Source organism: Dermacentor albipictus, chromosome 1 (assembly GCF_038994185.2).
Source record: "Dermacentor albipictus isolate Rhodes 1998 colony chromosome 1, USDA_Dalb.pri_finalv2, whole genome shotgun sequence".
NCBI classification, from domain to species: domain Eukaryota; kingdom Metazoa; phylum Arthropoda; class Arachnida; order Ixodida; family Ixodidae; genus Dermacentor; species Dermacentor albipictus.
Window position 1 is genome coordinate 438065853 of NC_091821.1, and position 23416 is coordinate 438089268.

General features: G+C 48.5%; 1 protein-coding gene across 4 annotated transcripts in view; it reads right to left on the reverse strand.

Annotated features, from left to right (window-relative positions):
• fray (oxidative stress responsive kinase frayed) overlaps window positions 1–23416 on the reverse strand; it is a 254683-nt gene that overhangs the window by 123328 nt on the left and 107939 nt on the right. Inside the window, exon 1 of one of the 4 annotated variants that reach the window (XM_065436144.1) lies at window positions 20349–20407. The exons of the other annotated variants lie outside the window; for them this stretch is intronic. Within the exon in view, the coding sequence (XP_065292216.1) occupies window positions 20349–20392 (44 nt within the window). The 5' untranslated portion in view covers window positions 20393–20407. Of the gene's footprint in view, window positions 1–20348; window positions 20408–23416 lie in introns of those variants that run through there. 4 annotated transcript variants of the gene reach the window in all.

Below are 23416 nucleotides of genomic sequence, written 5' to 3' on the forward strand. Positions count from 1 at the left end.
GATCTCCAGCTCGGAGGAAGCAGCCCAGAGGGCTGCCACACTCCAGGCAAGCCGCAGAGTTCAAGCCAGCGGAGCCTTGGAATAGGGCCCGCGACCAGCCTGAAGACAGCTCGTGCTGTTTTCTGGAATAACTGTTTTCTACTACTAGTGGGCGAATTGGTGTCCTCTCCATGTTAATTGTGCACCGGTCCATGTCAGTGTGGCTTAATTAAAGGGACTTTGGGCGCGTACATCGAGGGAGAGCCTGTCTTTACCCGAGTACTCGGACGATCTAGGAGCCCTCGTGACGGTGATCAAAGGTAGCCGAATAGGTCTAACCAAAGCTTGCGAGACGCGGCCCAGTCATGGCAAATGTAAATTTGTGCCACGTGTTAAGACCACGGCATTTCTAGATTTTTGGAGATCCCTGCGTAGCTCACAAAGTCTACATGGTAAATTGAATTCGAAGCTATATGGGCTCAGGCACTGCGGGAATTGCAATTATTCGTAGATGACGTGTCCCGCAAACTTTTGAAGCATACTGTGCACTAGTGTAATTATATTTGCATGCGCAGTTACCAACTGTCCTTCCCCCTACCTGCTGCCAAAGGAAGTCTTCGTTTTCTTCTTTTTTTTCGTTGGCTGAATGCCCGGCAAAGAAAAAAAGATCACTAACTCGTTAGACCCAGTTACAGCGTTCCGGACAGACATCGCAAGTCACTATCGTCTAAACCGCCGACGATACCCATTGCCACAACCCACCCTTACTCGAGAAGAAAAAGTTACGCTCAGGCAACTGCAGACCAACGCATATCCACACGAAACCCTCCTACAGGCCATGTTCCCTGCACAATATGAATACCAGTGCAAACCATGCGCAGCGCCCTGTACACTATCCGCTATGATGTGGGAATGCCCACATGTCAAAGCCCTACCACCCGACTTCCAACCCTCCATCGAACAGTGGGAGCACCAGCTGACAAGCACCCACCCGAATGGCCAGCAGGACAGCTCGGCGCCGAGGTTTCCTGGGCTAAGGGAGGCCTCCCACTATGTAGCAGAGAACAAGCGCCTGCTCAATAAAAGCTTACCCATACTTTTCTCATTACTTCTGTGCGCTGCTTCTTAAAGCTCTCTGTACTGCGCACACGTACTGTTGAAGCTACGAGTTAGTGTTTCCATGTGTTGCTATTGCTTATGACGGTCGTCCCTTGCGCGCTCTGTACCTAAAAACGAAGGAACGAGGGTCACTTCGTGTGTCTTCATGCTTCACCGCGGCAGACACCTCGAAATATGCGTGCCCATCGATGAAGAAGAATGGTATACAGCTAGTATACCACCCACTGCATGACCAGTGGAACGCTGGTAGCTGCCCTTCCGGCATACCTGTATCGTGCGTATACAGTGTTTGCAGAACGCACGCGAGCGCGTGATTGGTAGAGCTACCAAATGTACCTGTTCATTTGAGCGCGGACGTACGCTTTGTGCGAGTAGAGTGGCCACCTTCACCGATGAGCGTGCAATGCCATGCTTGTCTGCGTGTCAGCGTTCGTCTCAGATGAAGTGCCACTAGTGAAATCGTTGAAAAGCCCGGCATCTCTGTGAGGCTTAACACAATGTTATATTCATATTGATGTCGCGAGTAAGTTGTGTTCTGGTTAAATGAAAGTGCACCTATAGCGTCGCAAGTTAGCCCTAATGCGCTTTATTTGTTTTCAGTCCCGTTTGACGGTGATTATATTAGGTACTGGCCTTCACAATCGGATCCGCAGAAAGCTGGCCAGCACACTTCTAAATTTAAAATATCTTCATTCCCTCTATCTCCAGGCAACACTGACTGACTAGAGCACTGACTATAGCTGCATTACCGCTGCCTCTGTATACCTCAGCAAACCAGTTTCCTCGGGACCAGCACAGAAGTAAAGCACAGAAGTACGCTCTAATGCCAACGCTTTTTGCTTTAAAAATAAATGTTTTAGAACACTTGCTTGGATGCGGAACTTCATCATCATCATCATAATCATCATAATCATAATTATCATTATTAATTAAGCAATCATACGGTTATCATCATCATCGTCGTCGTCATCATCATCATCATCCTTGATAGTCCCTTCCTAGAAAAAACGGTGGATTCGCGACTGGCTGGTACGATGGGCATTGCGGCAAATATTTGGCACCGAAGCACCGCTCTAGCAGGGTCCTTCAATGCCTTTGTTCTAGAGATAACGATAAACATTCCGCACTCACGTGCGCGGAAAGCGGACCCGCCCTGCCGGCAATCTCTTGTTGTATCTGTGTCTGTCTCGTTCACTGTCCGCAATCACAGAAACACTGGAGACCGAGGAGCCCCCATCGTCTCCGCCATTACGCGAATTTCCAAGATCGGTCGTTTTCGGCGTAATCTAATCGGAGCAGATAACGCGTCGCGTGGCATTCGATTGAATTCGCCGCGGCCGTTTGATGTGGTTCCACTTCCTCCATGGAAAAGGCTGGAGTAGTGCGCGCTTGAGATATTTGCTCTGCGCTACTCTTTGCCGACGCAGACATTCTTTCGCATCCCTAAGCTTTCTCTCTCTCTCTCGCCCTCTTTCCTTTGCAGTATCTCTCCCTTGCATTGTCTTCCTGTACGAAGACGTATCACACCACCATGACGTTCGACATCTGGCGACATATGGCACTCGACGATGTCAATGGTATCGCGACGCGACATTCGAACTGGAGGCAAGAGCAAAAGTCTGAATGCGGGGAGGCCCCGACAAGCAGTGGCCAAGCAGGTGTGACGCCTCGGGTTCAGCGTACGCAAATCAGCTGCGATACGAAATACGAGACAGAAGAAAACGCGCATCCAGACAAAACTGACGCCACCGATCAATAATGTGCTGTGCGGAAAACACATCAAGGCAATCCCCGGTCCTCGAACGAGACAAAGCGGTCAGACAACGTGCGCGCTTCTGGCATGCCCGACAACGAAGTCGTCGCACCTCTGTTTCGGATTAAGTGCCTTTTCTCACAACAGAGGCTTTGACAGATAACGTTAGGAGCATATACTGGGTATGCAAATCTGCGCTTGACGGAAGCGTAAACAAAGTGCGAATGCCACCGTCAATCGATGACTGATCTCCTAGACTTCGTCACTGCTTTACATTTGCGTTATTCGTGCTGCTTTGCTGTGCGCCTCACTTCGGGAGGGACTATGACAAATCTCGGGCCAGAATGGCCTCTCTGCGGCCTGCTTATACTGGGTTTCCCACGTAACTTGAGCCAAATTCTAAATGTATATGCAAATGCCACGTAGTTGGACAGAACCAAGGTAATATTGTTTGCTACCGCTTGGAGATACTCTGATTATTTTTTGCATTCTGCCTAATTACATAATTAGTCTTAATTAACGAATCAACTTATCAAATATTATAATAAGATGAAAAATGTCAATGAGAATAGTGTAGAGAAAGATGAAAAACTCCCGATACAGCTTGGTTAAAACACGTTGGCGGGCTAGTTGGTTTGAATGCACGATAGAATGGAAGAACGTGCGGAAACCCGCCGTGGTTGCTCAGTGGCTATGGTGTTGGGCTGCTGAGCACGAGGTCGCGGGATCGAATCCCGGCCACGGCGGCCGCATTTCGATGGGGGCGAAAACACCCGTGTGCTTAGATTTAGGTGCACGTTAACGAACCCCAGGTGGTCAAAATTTCCGGAGTCCTCCACTACGGCGTGCCTCATGGTGGTGGTGATAAACTTTATTGAAAGGGGGAAGGGTAAAGAGGGACGTGGCTGAGCGTTAGGGCTCAAGTAAGGCCCTGGGCCTGCTTGGCCTTTTCCGCCCAGTCCACCAGTTCCAATTGTCGGTCGACGTCCCCGGAACTGAGCCAGGCTGTCCAGTCAGTCTCGCTGCTGACGGGGGGATGAGAGAACGGGAGCGAGGTGCATTCCCACATTATGTGTGTGAGTGTTCCTGTTTCTGAACAGAGCCTACATTTGTCGCTTTCCCTGCCCCCTGTTATTTTGTTTATGTATTTTGGGTGTGGGGCGTGCCTCATAATCAGAAAGTGGTTTTGGCACGTAAAACCCCAAATATTATTATTATTAAGAACGTGCGGAAGAATGTATGTTGGTCAAACTGGCAGATGCATCGATGAGAGACTAAAAGAGCATCACTCTAGGGTTACTAGAGTAGTCTCGGGCCATTTGGGCATTCATTGCCGAGGTTGTCCCTGGAAACCCACGTTTGAAAGCACTTCTATTTTGTATAGGTCTCATAGCAGGATGACAAGGGAGATTGTGGAGTCCTTCGAAATTGAAAAATGAGAGGAAAGATGCGTGAGCAAGCCATCAGCGTCGTTATTTGAAAAGGGGATACGATTCCTCGGTTTATCGTTGTAACTATTGCAGTGTATGTTTTGACCATGACTAACACACGTATATATGCTTCGTCGACACGCACCACCGCTAGTTCTTTTTTGTCTCGTTTGTTTCCGCCCGTTCGGTATACACTTACCGATGCGTGCGAAAACAAATTCCGTAGTTGAAAGCAGCGCTGTCTCTGTGTATATGTTTCTTTCTACGTCCTCGTTCCATCGCGCTTACACATTCTATACCGATACAGCGTTCTCTTGCTCAATTATTGCTACATATAACCGTTTTTCCTAACACGAAAGAAGCCCGCGAGTACACAAAAAATTGCCGCGCGACTGGCCGCTCGAGGCACGATGGCGTGAAGACGACGGTACGACGACGAATGCATGATGACGACTGTGTGGCGGAAGCGCATTGAGGACGATGAATTGACAACGGCGGCATAATCACAATTGAATGAAGACAGCATTATTACGAGGGATAAGCTAGTGTCCCAAGGTAATGTAAAGGTTGGGTAACTGGGCGGGAATACGGTTCGAGACAGGCACATACATACATACATACATACATACATACATACATACATACATACATACATACATACATACATACATACATCTATAGATAGATAGATAGATAGATAGATAGATAGATAGATAGATAGATAGATAGATAGATAGATAGATAGATAGATAGATAGATAGATAGATAGATAGATAGATAGATAGATAGATAGATAGATAGATAGATGTGCCTGAAGTACCCGCCGTGGTTGCTTATAGTGACTGTGGTGTTGGGCTGCTATGCACGAGGTCGCGGGATCGAATCCCTGCCACGGCGGCCGCATTTCGATGGGGGCGAAATGCGAATACTTAGATGCGAAAATGCGAAATACCCAGACTTAGCTGCACGTTAGTGAACTTCAGGTGGTCGACATTTCCGGAGTGTCCTACTACGGCGGTCCTCATAATCAGATCGTGGTCTTGGAACGTAAAACCCCATAATTTAATTAATCTTAATGTGCTTGAAGTATCTGGAATACCAATCGCATTACAATGCGCACTAACTACTGTTCACAAGGAAGTTATCAATTCACTGTCTACGAGGACGTCACGAAGAGCCTTCAGGGATAATCCTTGTTCGTTATCTCGATTAAGCCCAGCGAGCCGGGGAGACCAGTGGAGGCCTGGACTGGGAGACCCGCCCACCGTTAAATACCTCTAAGAGAAATAAAGTTTCTAATGCTACAAGGGCGCGACTAGGGTCCAATCATTTCTTGTACGGAGCATGGGTGTCTATCGGCGTTGCGCCTTAAGTTTATGACGATGATCGCAGAACTTCAAGGAAGGAATGGTGTGTCGTCTTCTCTCACGTCCGTGTCGTTATTTATGTCGCACAATATCATTTAAGCAATGGATTACCAACTTGCCCGGAATGCTGCTCTCATAGAGAAGGAAAGGCAGGGAGGTTAATCAGTTTAGCTCAACCGGTTTGCTACCCAACACATGGGAGCGGGATGGGGGAGGGCATGGGGGATGAAAGATGGGAAGGGGAGAGAGAGAGAGCACGTAGCACAGCACACACATCGTCAGTTGCAGTCCGTCACACTTGCGTGGTACGTGACGTCACTATCACAGCCGCTTGACCAGGCCCGTCTCTTTCAAAAAACGAAGTATAGTCCCTTCGTCGCCTTCAGCTGCGATGTCTTCTGTCGGCGACATGTGAAAATCGTTTCAACTGACAATGGCCTACTGACAATGTTTTCGATGCTGTGTTGGACACGAGAACTGATGACACTGCTGCATCTAAATGACCACGATGGTACGGCTTCCATGGCGTGACGACGACTATATGACAAAAATTGGATGATGAAGCTGGAATGACCAGCATGGCATCACCACGACGGTATAAAACGAAGGTATGACGACGACTGTGGGACGACGACGGAATGAAAAACGGCAGCATAATCACGATTGAATGATGGCAGCATGAAAATGATGGAATAACGCCGTGGCATGAAACGATGAAATACATTCGAAGATGTAATTGCGACAAGGATTTAAAGAAGAAACTAGCTCGGCGGGTGGCATGTGTCCCCGCCCTGTTTCAAAGAAAATGCTAACATCGTCGTTGTCATCATGAACAACAAGAACCGGATAACGTAGAATAAAGTAGGGGGAGCGTGAGAAAAACAACAACAACAACAAGAAAAAAAGGGACGTATCTACATTATATGCAGAAAGGTGGAAAGCTCGCCTAGTTGGTAGGGCTCCATTGGTATGATGGCACGACAGACGAAGCACAGAAGAAAACCGCAGGACGAACGCTGACTTGCAACTAAAATTTTAATGCCAACCCCATGGAATATGCATACATCTCAGAGCGTGAGCAGAAAGAACCGGTATGAACCGGTAAGAACCGGTAAGCACTGCCCTTTCATTCTAAGAAAGCTGAGCACTTAAAAGCGTGTTAATATGCTTATTTCTTTTTTCATACCGGTCTTTTCTGCGCACGCTCTGAGTTGTACGTATATTCCATGGGATTGGCATTAAAATTTCAGTCTGTAGTCAGCGCTCGTCCTGTGGTTTTCCTTTCTCTGTATTTCGTCTGTCGCGCTGTCATATGCCAGTGGAATTACACACAGAGTTCGCAATGTCAGAAAACATCCCGCAAGGCAAACAACAGCTGAGGCATTAATGAGGGCAACACTCGGAAGAATTCAGTCAATGCCGGTCTTCAATATGCTCCGAGCCCTGTCCATAGCAGGCGCTCTTCTATTCACTGTCTTTCTTCTAACGGGCTTCACTCACTGTGGCTACTGCTGTACTGGGTGCCGCTGTTGCTCTCTTGCCGATTAGCTCACGGACAGCACAGCGCTCACGTAACGAATCGGCGTGTGCACATAGGCCTATGCGTATGCGACGGTTCACAGTCATTCAGCAGGATGACCGTGAATGAAGAAGAGGAAGTGCGCGTAATACAAAATAAGGACACCATGGCCTTATTTTTTATTTCGTCAGGCGTGCTACATCTACAGATACGCAGGTTGCCGGCACTGTCCTCTACGCGATTGTACAATGAAACAGCAAACGGTACCCAGACATCCTTACTATACAGCATCCTTACTCCTTACTCATCCTTACTCGCCTTCAAGCGCGCAAGTTCTTTATTAAATCGAAACCTTTTACACCTGTTTTCTTGATGTCTGGAGAGTCTGCTCGGTCGGCTTCTTGCCGAGTAAGGCAAGAAGCCGACCGCAGACAATGTAATCCCGGAGACAGTGTAATTCGTGATCGTCTGGATCACGTGGTGGGGTTTTTCCACGTCTTGCTCATTTTCAGGGCAGGAACCGTAATCGCTGTATAACACCTCAAGACCCTCTGCAGATAATCAACAGTTTTATGGGGTTTAATTAACCACGTCGCGAAAGCTTCGCTTCACGTGGATTCCAAATGTGCCTTGGACATGTATGTAACTTCAGCCAAACTTTAAAGACATGCAAATGCCACGTCGCTGGACCGAGCCAAGGTAATGTTGTTTGCCGTCGCTTGGAGATAGTCAGATTATTTTTTCGGATGCCACACAATTAAATAATTATTCTTGATTAATTTGTCATCTTCTTAATTGTTATATTTAGATGAACAGTGTCAACGAGAAAATCGTAGAGCAACATGAAAAACTCCCGGTACAGCTATATGTTGGTCAATACGCGCTACATAAAGGTGTTTTTCCGAGCATGAAAGAAGCCCACGAATACACGCAAATCGCCTCGAGCGGCCAGTCACGTGGCAATTTTGCGTGTGTTGGGATTATTCGCGGGGGAGCACGTGCGGGTTTATTGACCAGTTGCCTTCACCCGAAAAGATGACGTACACGCGATGTCGCACAGGGAGGCACGAGGATTTGTGTGCCGTGTACTCCCTGAAGGGGCTGGATCTCCCGCTCCTGAGTACAGGGACCAACTGTTAACCTACAACGAAATCACCAAGCACTATTACTTAGGGCGCAGGGCATTCCCGTTGCCACATCCTAAATTAAATAGGCCGCAGGCGGTTACATTAAGGCTTCTGCAGACACGGACGTACCCTAACCCTGTCATCATGAATAAAATTAATCCGGACTGCGGGGTTTCAGTCTATTGTAGTAAGTGTGGGGGTTTGCTCGATTTAAAACACATGCTGTGGCGCTGCTTGGCGTTGGCCGGTGATGGTTCTCGAGGTGAACAGTGGTGGCAGCGAATGCTGCACAGTGAAGTGCTGGCGGACCAGCTCAGGGCTGTCCAGAGGGCCCGTGTGATAGCAGAGGGGCTCGGCCTCTCTGTACCGACGTGGGAGTGGCCCGCATCAGTCCCAGACTGATCCCTCAGGACCTAAATAAAGTTCTTCATACCATACGCGATGTCTGCGGTGGAAAGCATGTACCACATCCGCCGCCGAGGCTTGCGAGTGGTGGTGCAGGCTAACACTCCCAGGGAGAAAAAAATCTATGCTTCAAACACTGGTTCAAGCAAAGACAAAAGTGAAAGTGAACGTTGGTTGCAAGAAATACGTCAGAAAAAGAAGACAGTGCCTAGAATATTTACGAGGCACATAAGCTTATTAGGCAGGAAGTCTGAAGCAATTCAACATATCCTAGAGAACGATGGAAACAAACTGAAGGGGAGCGGCAATAAATAACATCCGAAAAATAACAGCCGAATCTTTCCAAGGCAATGACGAGGTTGTATTTGAGGAGAAAAAAAGTACGATAGAGAACCAGATGAAAAAGGAGCTGGTAATGACAAATTTCAAATGGAAGACATCCGAAGGAAAATTTTCTAAGCGCATCGCCATAGGGCTAGACGATGTTCCCGTTAGGATGATTAATGAACTAGAACCAAAAAGTAAGGAATCTCTGTGGAAAGCAGTAGAAAAGACCTTAAAAGACAGACGAATATCCGTCAGTTGACGACCAAGTAGAATGAATTTAATTTATATAGGTAAGGGGGAGAAAGATAGATTTCACATAGGTAACATACAGGTTAGCAATGCAGGAGATTAAACTAAAGCTGCAAGCATGGGCAGAAGAAAATTGCATATTGGGTGAACTTCAGAATGGCTCCAGAATAGGTAGGCGTTTGGATGATAATGATAACTTATTTGTCCTTACTCAATCTACTGAAGTATCCAGAGTAGAAGGGAGACCGTTATATGTGGCTTTCTTTAGATGCTACAGGAGCTGTTGCGTCTTAGGGTGGAGTTATGGCAACGAATCCACCAAGCCCATTGACTGCTACCTCAGGTTGTAGAATATGAGGGGAAAGGGTTTATTGGCTTAGTTACACGGCTTCAGTACGGAAGCCCCTTACATGCGGGAGCACGTTAAACGTCCGCGTTCACATCAGGATCCTCTGTCCTCACTGCTCGACAAGTCTCCGTTTTTAATACCGTCGTCTTTCCTATGTGAGTCGACTAGGGAATCTGAGGACTGTCCAGCAGCAAATAACAATTGTTAAATCCGTTGTGATACCACGCCCATGCTCGCAACAACCCGCAGTAACTCCGCCTCCGAAGAGACTGCTTCGGAATATGTGGCAAGAAAGCAACCTGGACTTCCAGGTCGTCGACGTTGTTCTTTTCATCCTTCGCTCAGGCTGCCAGGTAATGGTGGGGTGATGATTTTTTTGTGGGACCCGTCAAGAGTTGGTGTCCACGCTGCGTTGACGTCTGGATAGGCGCTTATGGATGGGTGGTGGTTTGACTCATGGCAAACGTCCAATTAACGTCTTTGTGGTGTTGAGACGTAACAAAGCGTATGACAACGCCACAACAACATATTGTGGGATATTCTGGAAGACAACCACAACATATTGTGGGATATTCTGGAAGAGGAAAGCTTAAGCGACGATTGTATACGTCTTAATTTGAAGAGAGGTTTACCTAGAAAATGCCGTTTGCGTTGAATAAAAGAACGAAGAGCGAGGAGAAAGTTGATATCAACAAGGGATTAAGACAGTGGTGCCCTTTATCCCCACTGCGGTTTATGGTATACATTGGAAGTATGGAAGGCAGCACGCTAGAGAGAAGCAATATCACGTGTGATATCTCACAGAAACAGTCGGGTACGGTAGTAAAGCAGCAGCTTCCAGGTTTGTTTAATGCGGACGACATTGTGTTGCTAGCTAACAAGCAAAGTGATGTGCAACGTCTGGCTAATATCTGGGGACATGAAGGTGCAAATTTAGGTCTAAAATGTAGCTTTAAAAAATCTGATGTTATATTATTCAATGAAAACAGTGAACAGACAGTGCCTATATGGGGTCAGGTGTCTATATGGGTCAGGGCTCGGGCAAAAGAACATTAATACATTGGTACATGGATGAACGAATGCAACAGATATACAGCAACACAGTAAAAAACAATAACAGCAGAGGGGAAGAGAAATGCGGCCATAATGAAACACAGAGCCCTACGGGGATGCAATACGTACGAGATGCTCCGGGGTATGTGGAAAGGTGTAATGGTTCCAGGACTTACATTTGGAAATGCGGTTGTTTGCTTGAAGTCAGCGGTACAATCAGGAATTGATGCCAACCAAAGGCCAGTGGGATGCTTCGCATTGGGCGCTCACAAAAAGATTATAAATGAAGCTGGGCAGGGTCATATAGGCTGGACAAGTTTTGAAGTGAGGGAAGCTCACAGTAAAATGAATTATGAAGAACGACTGAGGAATACGGAAGAAAGTAAATGGGCTTAGAGGATGTTGATGTACTTGTACAGGGAAAACATTGATTCACAACGGAGGAAAGGAACTAGGAAGCTTATTAAGAAGTATGCGGCCAGTAGGGTGAGCAACACAGCAACAAAGAACGTCCAGCGGGAAAGTAAGAGAGGCTGAGATAATTTCATGGATGGCGGCAACGGAAAATAAACCTACTATGGCTATTTAGGAAGAAAAAACGAAATCAGGAAAGAAACAATTTATGATAAGTAAACAAGAAGCTAATTACTTTTCGAAGAGAGATCAGGATACCTTAGAACATGCACTTATAAAGCGAGGTATAAGAAGGAAGAAGAAGCACATGCTTGCTGCGGTAAAGCTAGGGAAACGATGGAGCATGTTGTATTAGAATGTGAAGATATCTGCCCAGCGGTCGATGTAGGCATCTCTGGCCTCCTTGAAGTAGCGAAAGCAAGGGGAAAGCAAACATGTCCGCAAGAGAGATTAATAAGAGTCGATTGGAAGATCGGTGGAAGAAAAATAGCAAACAACAAACAACGGAGGCGTAAAAAACAAAGTTCCCAATAGGGGTGCAGAAAGTTTGGTGATGGAAACTACTCGTGGGTTTTTTCTTTTCTTTTTTTAAACACATGTAGGACATTAGGCAATATAATAACAAGAGCTTTTTGGCGCAACCCACCGTCTCGTTCCAAAGGGGACGCTCATAGCATCCATCCAGGGTTAGTTCCAGCAGATAAACATAAGTAGCCCAAAAAGTAGATGGGAAAACGGCGCCTCGGTAGCTCAGTTGGTAAGAACATCGCACGCGTAATGCATGGATGTGGGTTCGTGCTCCCAGCGGCGGCCAGTTGGTTTTTCATCGACTTTCATTTCCATTAAGCTATCACTTCCTTAATTCAATTAATATGTACGAATAATTTCCCCTATGCTATCCTTGGTGTCTTAATTTGTTGGCTTATTGTGATGTTACTAATAAAAATCGGGCCCCTCGGTTTTCTTTTTTCTCGCTTACAACACACACACACACACACACACACACACACACACACACACACACACACACACACACACACACACACACACACACACACACACACACACACACACACACACACACACACATCTATCTATCTATCTATCTATCTATCTATCTATCTATCTATCTATCTATCTATCTATCTATCTATCTATCTATCTATCTATCTATCTATCTATCTATCTATCTATCTATCTATCTATCTATCTATCTATCTATCTATCTATCTATCTATCTATCTATCTATCTATCTATCTATCTATCTATCTATCTATCTATCTATCTATCTATCTATCTATCTATCTATCTATCTATCTATCTATCTATCTATCTATCTATCTATCTATCTATCTATCTATCTATCTATCTATCTATCTATCTATCTATCTATCCTTTTTGCTCATTGTCTCTACTGTTGCGTCATTGTCTAGTGGCTGTCGACGCATGCAATTTCTTCCTTCTCTCCTCTGCCTCTGCAATATGCAATATTGACTCGCTCCTCTGCAATATGGAGCGAGTCTGGGCTCGCGCACATTAAACTTGATAATATAAAAATAAAGAAACGAGTCACGTAAGCGAAGCGGCTCCGGAAGGCTCGCCAATCATTACGCCCACGCATCGTAGTGTGTCGCTCCACTCTGCAGAGAGGACCATTTTGCCGTGTACGCGTCCCGTAACATTATTCGTGAGCCGACAATGAATGTTGCGACAGTTGCGCTTCCTTCCGCCGCAGTTTCGTAAGGACTGCGTCAATGCGCGGCACAAATAGCACGTCCTGCGCGTGTGTTCGCGTATGCGGGTCGGACCACATAGGAAGCGCTTATACATGCGCCGTACAAGGCCGGTTACACGCGCGGACGCTGCCGCTATTCGAGATGTGTATGTGTGTACGCAGCTGCACTCATAGACGTGGTTCACGCTTGTACGCGCGCGCTTAACGAAGGTGACTACGCGCGAGCACCCTCGCCCCGCCTCGATTCAAGCGGTACATCTTCTTAGCGTCGATACGGTGTCGCCCTTGGTATACGCGAGCGTCCGTTCCTGGCATTTCCGGCGAGAAAGGTTCACCAAATCGCGTGCGTGCGCGCTCAGACAGTACAGACCGCATAAAGCGGCGCGCGCGCATACGCGTTTCCGACCCAGCGCGTAAATTATCTTAGGAATGTCGTCGTCCTCCTACTGCCAGCATGTGTGGACACGGAGACTTCCGTTTCCGACGCACAATGGGGTGACGGACGCCGGTCGCACACACACCAGCGACGAGAGTATCCGTGACAACGGATGTCGAGGCCCCCCCGCCGGTGTGAATGAGAGCGGAGATATTACTGTCCCCGGGAAGACGTAAGCGGAAATCGCACCACGGCAGCGACGGGGGTCCGGACCACTGCGCCAGGAAGCGCGCTACGGGAGGCGCCGAGGGGGTGGCAGTGTGAGCGAGCGCGAAATGGAACGTCGCAGGATGAATGAAAATGAAGCGTGCTCCGTACTCGAGGACACTACTACCACTCGGCACTCCCGCTCCACTGAAGAAAGTGGGTGGCAAGCAGCGTCACCCATCGGCAGAAGCGGTTACTGCGCTTCGTTGACACGCCTCGGCTGTACTCGACAGTCATAGCGCGTTTCCGTCAGTCGAGGGGCGGCATGGGCGAAATGGGTGTGTCAGGTAAACAGCCGAGGTTTTGCTGGATTACTGGCAACGTTAAACAAACGTACGAGTTTGGGCAAATTGGCATAGCTGCGCTTAACCGTCCACCTTTCTTCTGCATGTGCTGTCGCGTTTCTATGCATTTCAACGCTGCGAATTCATTCTGCGATCGCAAAAAATTGTTAATTTTGATCCTATGGTGCTCCGGGTCTACAATGTGCTGGACCTTTGGAAGAATTGTATCTGCTACCGTTGCCTTTCGTTACCATCCTTGCACATTAACTGATTCGGAGTTTCTTGTTGTTGCCTTGTAACGCGTGGTTGTATAGTTACTGATTGAAAACAGAGATTGCACCGAACGAGCGCTTTCGTTGACACGCCCATCCGCTCATTGGAGCCGTTGTCGAGAGTGGCGTAAGCGTATTCCACAACGCACACGTTATTTAGGCAACACGTTCAGCCTTCGCCTCCTATTAGGATGGTCTGAACGATCGCGTACCTCAGGCAGTTACCAACGAGCGAAGTAGACGCGGGAGGCCACATTCACAATTTTTTTTTGTTCTTAAGTGCTCGTTCCCACTGGCTGGCCGCTTACTCTAAAGATGTCCAGCATCGGGGCTGGCTAGACATTTCTCTCACAAATGATTCTAGCGTAAGGATCTTTTTGTTAATATACGAGAAGATCGCGCAGGCTCCATTGCTCTCCTGCCATTTTTTTCCAGACTCTTCGTCACGCGTCAAGCTGGGCAAAACACGATTTTTCTTGACTGCCCGCAAAACCACATTTGGGAACACAAAACGCCACGGAAGCCGGCGAGAGAAGCTACGTAGCCTTCACCTTGGCAATTCGCGGAGGTGAAGGTTGTGCACGGAAGGTCGTCAGGGTGGAACGACAGGTGCATGCACGCAGCGCGGGAACCCAACGCAGCAGATGCAAAATGAGGAAGGGCTAACCTATAGCCTCGGGTAGTGCGAGTCGTCGGATCACGTTTCGTGACGCTTAGTCACGGTTACCGAGTTCGTACGGAATGCAGAAGCGCGAGGTACGCATACACTATCCTTCTGGCTAAACCATCGGCTCGTTCGCTCTTAAATTACGCATCGATGTCGCAGTTCGAGATGGATGCATTCATTTGGGCGCCTTTATTCTCTTTTAACTCGCCGTAAATCATAAGTACGCTTCGACCGCCGTCGGTGCCAGACTGAAAGTGTGGGACCCATGGGAACGGAGCAGTGTCACCGTTTGTCGTTAGCGAGAGGAGCAGTAGGCAACTGATGAAACACGACAAGCGACGACGAGCGCCTCCTTGCGTCGTCACAGTGCTAATTAAAGAACTTAAGAAATTTCCCACAAAGGGGGGCACCACGCTAAATTCTACGGCACTAGCTTCGTTGGCGAACCCATACACTTTTCGTCAACATTTGGTACGGACATTCTGCAACGCTTCTACGGTCGCAGTTCCTTTGCTGTAGAAAAGCGTGCTTGTAGAGAAACACGGCTATATTGCTCGTCCTTCATGAGGCGTTAGGCGATATAACGTAAAGCTATTCCAAATCGTTTTTATTGCAATTCTGCAGTCGGCACTCCACAATTGGTAAGACATTTTCGCACCCACCTACCCCCCCCCCCCCGTTCTCCTGTCTATCACGTGACGTCACGGACACTGAGCAAATTCTCCATGTGATATGACCTGCACACACTGATTATAAGAGCACACATTTAGGAGAGTTGGCACAGGTGCACGTTGGAAGGAAACAGCGCAACTATTACGCAGACCGATAAGCACTCTTGTGTGTCTTCCTGTTCTACGGTATGCGTAAAAGTTGCGCTATTTATTTACGCCACCCTGATTATGCATGAATTGACCAAACAAAAGAAAGTAAGTATTTCTGATTCGACGCCTTTCACGACGGCAATATTCACCGCAAAAACGACAGTTTCCTCGTATGGAGCCCCGCCACCACTGACCCTGCGCTTCCGCGCAACGAGACGACCCACGTCGCGGCTCGAGGACTCGAGCCTCGGCGCCCGCCGGCAATCTCAACGTCTCGCCCACCGCGAGAGCGATGCGGGATTGGACGTGGGGGATCGCATGGCCACTTTCAGAGACATCACTCAACGCTACAGATTGAACAGATGCAAATACCCACCACGCACGCCAAACTAAACAAGAAACAGGCGGTTGCCTGGAGGCAATTGCAGACACACACGTATCCGAACCCGGCGACACTTCGCCTCTGCTACCTCGACCTTTATTCATCCGACGAGAGTAAAGCGTGCGGAGCCAGAGCGACGCTGCAGCGCATGCTGTGGGATTGCATCTGTAGCGATCAGCAGGAGTCCCCGACCAACGGGGTAGACATGGCAGTCTCGAACCGCGGGGTGTGATAGGAGCCGGCCCTGCTCAGCGCCGACCTCGCCGATGAACTGGGGGCCGTCCGGCACGCCGAGGAAACCGCCCGTGTCCGTGTCTGGGGTGTTATGGCCCCAGCCCGCCCAAATCGCCGGACATGTTGAATAAAGTGTTCACTCACTGGACGCCTTTTTCGCCATCGCTCTGCTACTGGTTGAAAGATCTCGGTTGTGTCCACTTCCCTTGTCTGTCAGGCGACGTTACAAAACCGCGAAAACTCACCTCGTCAAAGTGACGCGTACGCCTTCAAGATGCCTTATGGTATCTTCGACTGGTCGCCTGTATGCCCCGAAGCAGAGTCGGGTAGATCGGTCGTTTCCCGAGCTCAAAGGTAGAGGACAAGCGCGCAAGCCGAACGTGCGACTCGCTCTCGGAGGAGGAAATTGCTGATCCGAAACCACGTGACTACTGCCAACGTCCGATGTTTCGCCTATCCAAAGCTCCCGGCGCTGCCGGCAAAACCAGCGGACGTGCCGGCGGGACGAACGTTCGTCGAGACGCCAGCATGCAGTGGCCTAGGTTGCCAAGGTTACGGTGGGCCGTCGCCAACAGCAGCGACGCGGCGCTGCGATGACGTTTCAATCTCGATGACTGCTCCGACGACAGGGCTCGGAGCGCTTCAGAGCGCTCCAAGATAGAGGAGAGCAATCGAGAAGAACCAGCCGAACGCAGGGCGCGCGCCCTCTTTCAACCAGCCGAAGACAATGCCGCTCGCCAGAGCGCTCCAGAGTGCTCAGAAACGACCAGCCGAAGATAGCATTAGTATGCTGAACGAAACCGAATTTTTTTCTGAATAGCCGGAGACTGCCCCGTCACAATATGAACAGAAGATAGCTACCCGATGAGCATTCTGGCGCTGGCTACTCGGAGCTGCGGCACAACATTGATTTACTTGCGTATAAAAAAATATCAAGCTATTCTGGCGCATATGCGACATCACTCTGCCAACTCTTCGCTGAGGATCCGTTTCTGCGGCATTTTTAACCTTCCCTTGTACTCCGTCCCGCAGCAACCGCACGCGAAGTAAGGGAAACGGACCAATCGCAGATGCCCGCTCCTACCTCCTCGTCCGGTTATCAACTTTTACGGCACTGACTCGGCGCCGCCGAAATCCTCTCCACTTCTGCATGCTCCTCGCCTCTTGCCAGCCACTTAGATAAAATAAACTGCTCAAAGTAGACAGTTCTAATCGCTTTCAGAGCAAACAAAATAACCTGCTACAAACAAGGAGAGCGTTTGATTGGGCACTTCAAACAACGCTGTGGGTTACCGCCCGATGCTTGCGTTGGTGGTTACGTAAATTACACGTCAAGGGATTTGAATGAAAAAAAAAAGTCACGGTTTCGCCCGAAAAGCGAAGCATTGATTGCGATAGCAAATTAATAGACAGCTATACGAAGTAAAAATAGCAGTTCTATCAGCCGTATAAACTTGCAAACATAGACATACTAACTAAATTAACAAGCATGGTGTCACGCGCGCGCAAGCAAATATGAACGCGTCTCACTTGATGACCGCAGAAACTCGCTGCCGAAACGTTGGAGTGACGAAGCGCGGCAGCAGCAGCGAGCGAATTGACCGTCGTGCTGCGTCTCGCATCAACGCGAACTAAGCCGCGGAAAGACAGCGTGCGGCGGAGTTCGTCCCTGCATGGTGCATCTTTAAGAATTATAACATTTTCCTCAGTTCATCACCCAAGCGGCGTTCTGTTTACTGACCTTCGTGTTCTTTCTTTCATGGCTTTAAGAAATTATAAGATCACTTGTTTAGTTCACAAAATACTCAACACTAACTTTCCCTTACCCAACAACATATTTAACTTCTCACGTGCAAATACCAGGCAAGCAACTAACTTTAACTTAAGCCTTCCTTATTGCAGCAATGTCTACGGTGAACGATTATTAGATTTCTTGGGCGCTATAACTTGGAACACAGTGCCTGTGGAAATAAAAGTGACCAGAAATTTTGATCTTGTATGTAAACGCTTCTTCTTGTCTAGGCAAACGTAATAGCTCTTCCTTAAAAAGAAGTACTTGTTCATGTAAATAATGTTCTTACTCATTAAGCAGATATGTACTTGGTTGACCTGTGTATGTACTTTTGTGTATTGGACCAGCTACTAGTGTAAAGGATTGGGGGTCTCAATCCCACCGCTTGTAACCCGTTGTCAAGATTGAAGTCGGGCATGAATTAGATGGTAGCTGGCCCATGCCGTCGTCCAACTTATCCACGCTGAGGACGTTGTTGAAGGGAAGGACTGCTTCTCATCGAGAACCAGGAATATGGGTTGATTTACAGTATCTACATAAGGACGTTGCAGTTCATCAGTCTAGCATGACTGCGAGAGAAAGTGCACTGAGCAGCCGCACAATAGCGGTTTATAAACACTCGGTCCTCCCTCGATCCCAAGGTGAGGGAAACGTTCGACCAGTCTTCGTAAACAAGTCGCCTCTCTGCGCGAAGAATTACACACACGCACTCGCACACACACTTCTTTGCGCGAGGTTCACGGTCCTCAACCGACGTCAGACGGACTTCGTAGAACTCGGGGCTTACTTCAGGAAAGGCGCCTTTTATTCCCCGAGCTGACCCCTGCAGCGCGCCGCCAGGTGCCCATTGTCTTGCGTCTTGAACGGCGCGCGGGAAGGGCCCCGGGCCCCGGCAGACCGGGTGGGCGGTGGCGGGTTCAGGCACAAAGCTTGCATCGTCGCACTCATCTTGGCTCCAGCGACGGAGAGCCGAGGACGCGCGTATTGTTCTCCACACACAATCGACTTAGTGACGCCGTGGCTAAACGTTTGCGGTGGCGTTCCAGGAAAAGTTGACACCCGCTGTCGCAACTGGCTGGCAAAACTTGCACGTCAGCGGGCCGTTCTTAACACTAGCCACATAGGCTATTGGTCCAACTATTTTGTACGCATTCGTTGAATTGTTTAAATAAAGCTCACTTTTGATTGATTGATTGATTGATTGATTGATTGATTGATTTGAAAATACAGTGGTCCGGGCGGGCGGGCGCGCGCGGACGCCCGGGCCACCGGAAGTAGAAAACTGCCCGGCCCGCCTCCCTACCGTATCCCTGGAGCCTTGCGCTCGACGAAAGACGGCACGCTTTCCTTGCGTGCGCGAGATTGAGCGGCGATCGCCGGCTCACCTAGCATACGGCGCACTGCGACGATTTTAACGCACTTGGACTTTATACGGTACCTCACGGCGACGGCGACGGCATAAATGCTCCTGGAGTGTCCATGTAATTGCCATCGCAATAAAATAGATTGCAATAATTTTACGTTAGAGGGTCCGTGGTCAACAAAATCCTGCTCTCCTGCGTAAGGTGGGTCAAGCGGTATGCTCAGTCAGTAACACAGGGAGGAAGCGTGGTTAGTAGCAAAGATCAACCGACGAGTGCACGTGACGGCACACAGCAAACGCTGTTTGCAGAATTTTGCTCAAATGCTCGGCGGCTAAGGCTTAGAAATTAGCGTTCTCATGGAAAAGGGCAACAGGTAGTAGTGCTGGACTTCCTTAAAGGTCCAACTATGCCCTACCGACGGCGCAATGTAGTAGGAACTATTCCCGCGCACTTTTAGAAAAAGCTCAGCTTTGTGGACTAACAAGAACCATGTGCGCAGGTAGTCCATGGGTGACGTCAGCGGCGGTGCGCATGTGTTCGCCAGAGAATGAACGGAGCAGCCAGCTGCGGAGGCTCCGAACCTGTGGTAGAAAGACGTCTGCACAGCGGGCGCCAGTCCTGTGACCCGGCTACCGTGTGCTCTACCATCTCGGCCTGTCCCTGCGCGCGCCTGGGCCATCATCAGCAGCGGTGCCTAGCTGCCCCATACTGTCCTGTCCTGGCCCTTAGTGGGGCATTACATAAGAGGTGGGGGTGGTGTTTGAGGGGCAGGCATTCAACCGTAACAAACAATGTTTATTTACACAATAAAAATTTCGTCAGGACTAAAACAACTCGCATTAATATAATAACGAAACCGGAAGTTGGTGGAAAACCAACTTTGTAGTTCCTTAGTAGTTTTCTTTCCTGAAAAGAAAAATTTACACGAAAAGCTGTCAACCCGCATGCAAGGGTTAACGCTAACACGCGACGGCCCCGACTTCGTTACACAGTAATATCTCTTAACCGCCAGTAAGAACTCACGCGTGCACAGTTCATGAGATGGTCGCAGGATCGACTCACCAGGAAAAGGAAACAGCGTGCGTGTCATCTTGAAGAGAGCACATGCCGATCGGTTAGCTGTCGCCGTGTCTCCGTGGTCTAGGGCAGCACTCGAGAGCCGCTCTGTTTCTTCAACACCATGATTACACAACAAGCGTGAAAACAAGGAAGCGGCGGCGTATTGTAAACACTCCGGGCTCTTATGCAGGCACCCCGTTCTCGATCTTGGCTCGATCGTGAACGCACGTGGTGAGAGCAAAGATACGCCTGTCCCCGAGAGGTCCACACGAGCTAACACAAGCTGCGACAATGCGACGAGATACCCAGCAGAAATATCTCGCGGATGGGACGTGAGCCAGGAATAGTGCACGCTATGCAACAGACCGAGTCAATCGCACATATATTCAGGTAAGTTCGTCGATGACGACGCACACTCAGACGCGCGCGCGCGCATCGACTCAATTGCGCGCGCGGCAGATGCCGCCGTTGTGACGCGCCTTGAACACCGCGGCTGTGTATGGAGCAATGACGGACCCCTGGATGACGGGCTTCCTGCCGGAGGTGCCGAAACTCCTTTCGGTGGAGATCGAGCTCGGCGGTCTCTCTTCTCCTTTTTTTTTTCTTCTTCTTTTGCTCACCAAGTTGTCGCGTCAGAATAGAGTCAGACGGGCGAAACAATGCGGATGTCGGTGCTCAATTGGGATTAATATCGATCGTCCGGAGTCTGAGCAAGGATGCTTGAGAGCTAGACGTTCTGTCAAGCAGCCCACACGGAGTTGGTGGATGCAGCCGTATTGCGCGTCTGCCACTTCGGGCGCGGCCGGGCCTGCAGCTCTGGCTGTTACCATGCGTCGCAACAGTGTGACGAGGAGTGCCAGATGTGGGGTATTGTAGGAACCGGCTAATTGTCATGGTTGGCTGCGAACGTTGGGGAAATTGCGCAGTGCTGAAGAACCCCCCCCCCTTCTCACCTTCCCCCCTCCGGAGACACTCGGGCCAATAATGAGCGAGCATGCTTTCGAGCAATGGCGCGCGGGGTTTCGTAACCGGTGTCGCCCCGCAGCTATTTTCCGTCCCCTCAGCAGACATAGCAACAGTGCTTTGCAGAACGCTAATTGCTTCCTTTGATGAGAAGCATTGTATACGTTAACGCATGCTGCACCTATCTGAACTAATTATGCGCTAGCGCCGTGCTTAATTTCCAAGCTTAATCGGCAGCTATGACGCTAGAAAATCGGAGGCGCACTGGTGGCACGATAACCGGCAATCCTTACGTGGATAAGCTTGCGATCATATATCTACATCTCCTCCTTTTTTTAGCAATCTCATCATCAACCTCTCGTATGTACACGGCAGGAAGAAGGCCTCTCTCATCGATCTCCAATTGTCCCTGCAAAGCATAAACTGACCCCATCTTATGTCTGCATATTTCCTAATTTCATCATATCGCCTAGTTCTTTGCCATCCTCGACTGTACTTCCTTTCCCTCGGCATCCATTCAGCAAATATAACAGTGCACCGGTCATCTGGCATTACAGGTCAGGCCCACCTCCATTCCTTCATCTTAATCTTATGTGGAACTGAAATATCGGCTACCCCGCATGCTCTCTAAGTCACCACCGCTGTCTTCCTATCTCTTAACGTTACGCCTAGCATTTTCCGTTCAATCGCTCGTTGCGCACTCCTTAACTTCTTTTCAAGCTCCTTTCTTAACCTCCAAGTTTTCGCCCCACTTGTTAGTACCGGTAGAACGGAATGATCGTACACATTTTTTCCCTAGTATAACGGTAAACTGCCGGTCAAAATTTGGCAATGCCTGCCGTATGCACTCCAACTCATTTTCATTCCTCTGTAATTTCTCTTCTCATGATCGGGATCACCTGTGACTTATTGACCTAGATAAACGTACACTTTCACCGGTTCTAGACTGACTGCCGATCCCGAACTTTTGTTGTCTTGCTAGGGTATTGAATATTACCTTAATTTAGTGCATGTTAATCTTAAGATCAGCAGCTGTACTTTGACGACTAAGGTCCTCTATGATTTTGTTGCAAGTCATATCCATCGTTGCTGAACAGGACAATGACATCTGGAGACGGTAGCTTGCTGAGGTGTTCCCCTTCAATCCTTACACTATAGTCCTTCTCTATCTAAGAGCTTGACTATTTCTTCTAAACGTGCAGTGAATATTATTGGAGAAGTATTCAACCTCTTACATAAGGAAGAATTAGGCGGGAAGATCAATGGGGATTTAAATACACAGGCCTACAAACTCGTTCCTGGTTTTACTGAATTTGCGATGCTAGCAAGAACATCACACAGGCAGAGCTCGGGACCCATCCACGGCCCTAGAACTATAGCCACCAATAGGGCTGAAAATTTGCGCACTTTCCAGCAGTGCCCGAACACACAACGTAGTGAACGGCGGAAGCAAACATATATATATATATATATATATATATATATATATATATATATATATATATATATATATATATATATATATATATATATATATATATATATATATATATATATATATGTATATATATATATATATGTGTGTGTGTGTGTGTGTGTGTGTGTGTGTGTGTGTGTGTGTGTGTGTGTGTGTGTGTGTGTGTGTGTGTGTGTGTGTGTGTGTGTGTGTGTGTGTATTCAGCCTTCAGCTCGCCAAATATCGGTCCGCAACCTTCAGGCAACCACGAAGCGTGGGACTTCGTCATTCTTCAAGTCGTCTCTTTTTCTTCGCAGACTTTACTACCAGTGTCGGCGTTGTCGTGGTGACAAATGAAAGCTCGCGCAAGGTTCCTTTATAAGGCTGTCGCTAATGAAATCTTTTTCCAATGACACGGGTGTAGAAGTGTTTCACAGATTCCTTCATGGCGACGTCTTGCCCACTCCGTAGCTACAATGCTGGCAGCCCTCGGTGAAGTTGCCGTACACTTCAACATCATTGCGGGGCTATGTTCTCCGGGGCAAGCAGAGCTAAGCGAGTACTATTTGACAGATGCAGTAGCCGTCGTATCAGCCGTTGGTCGTTAAGGCCAACCACAATTAGCACATGACCGGGGTAGTTGGAGAAGTAT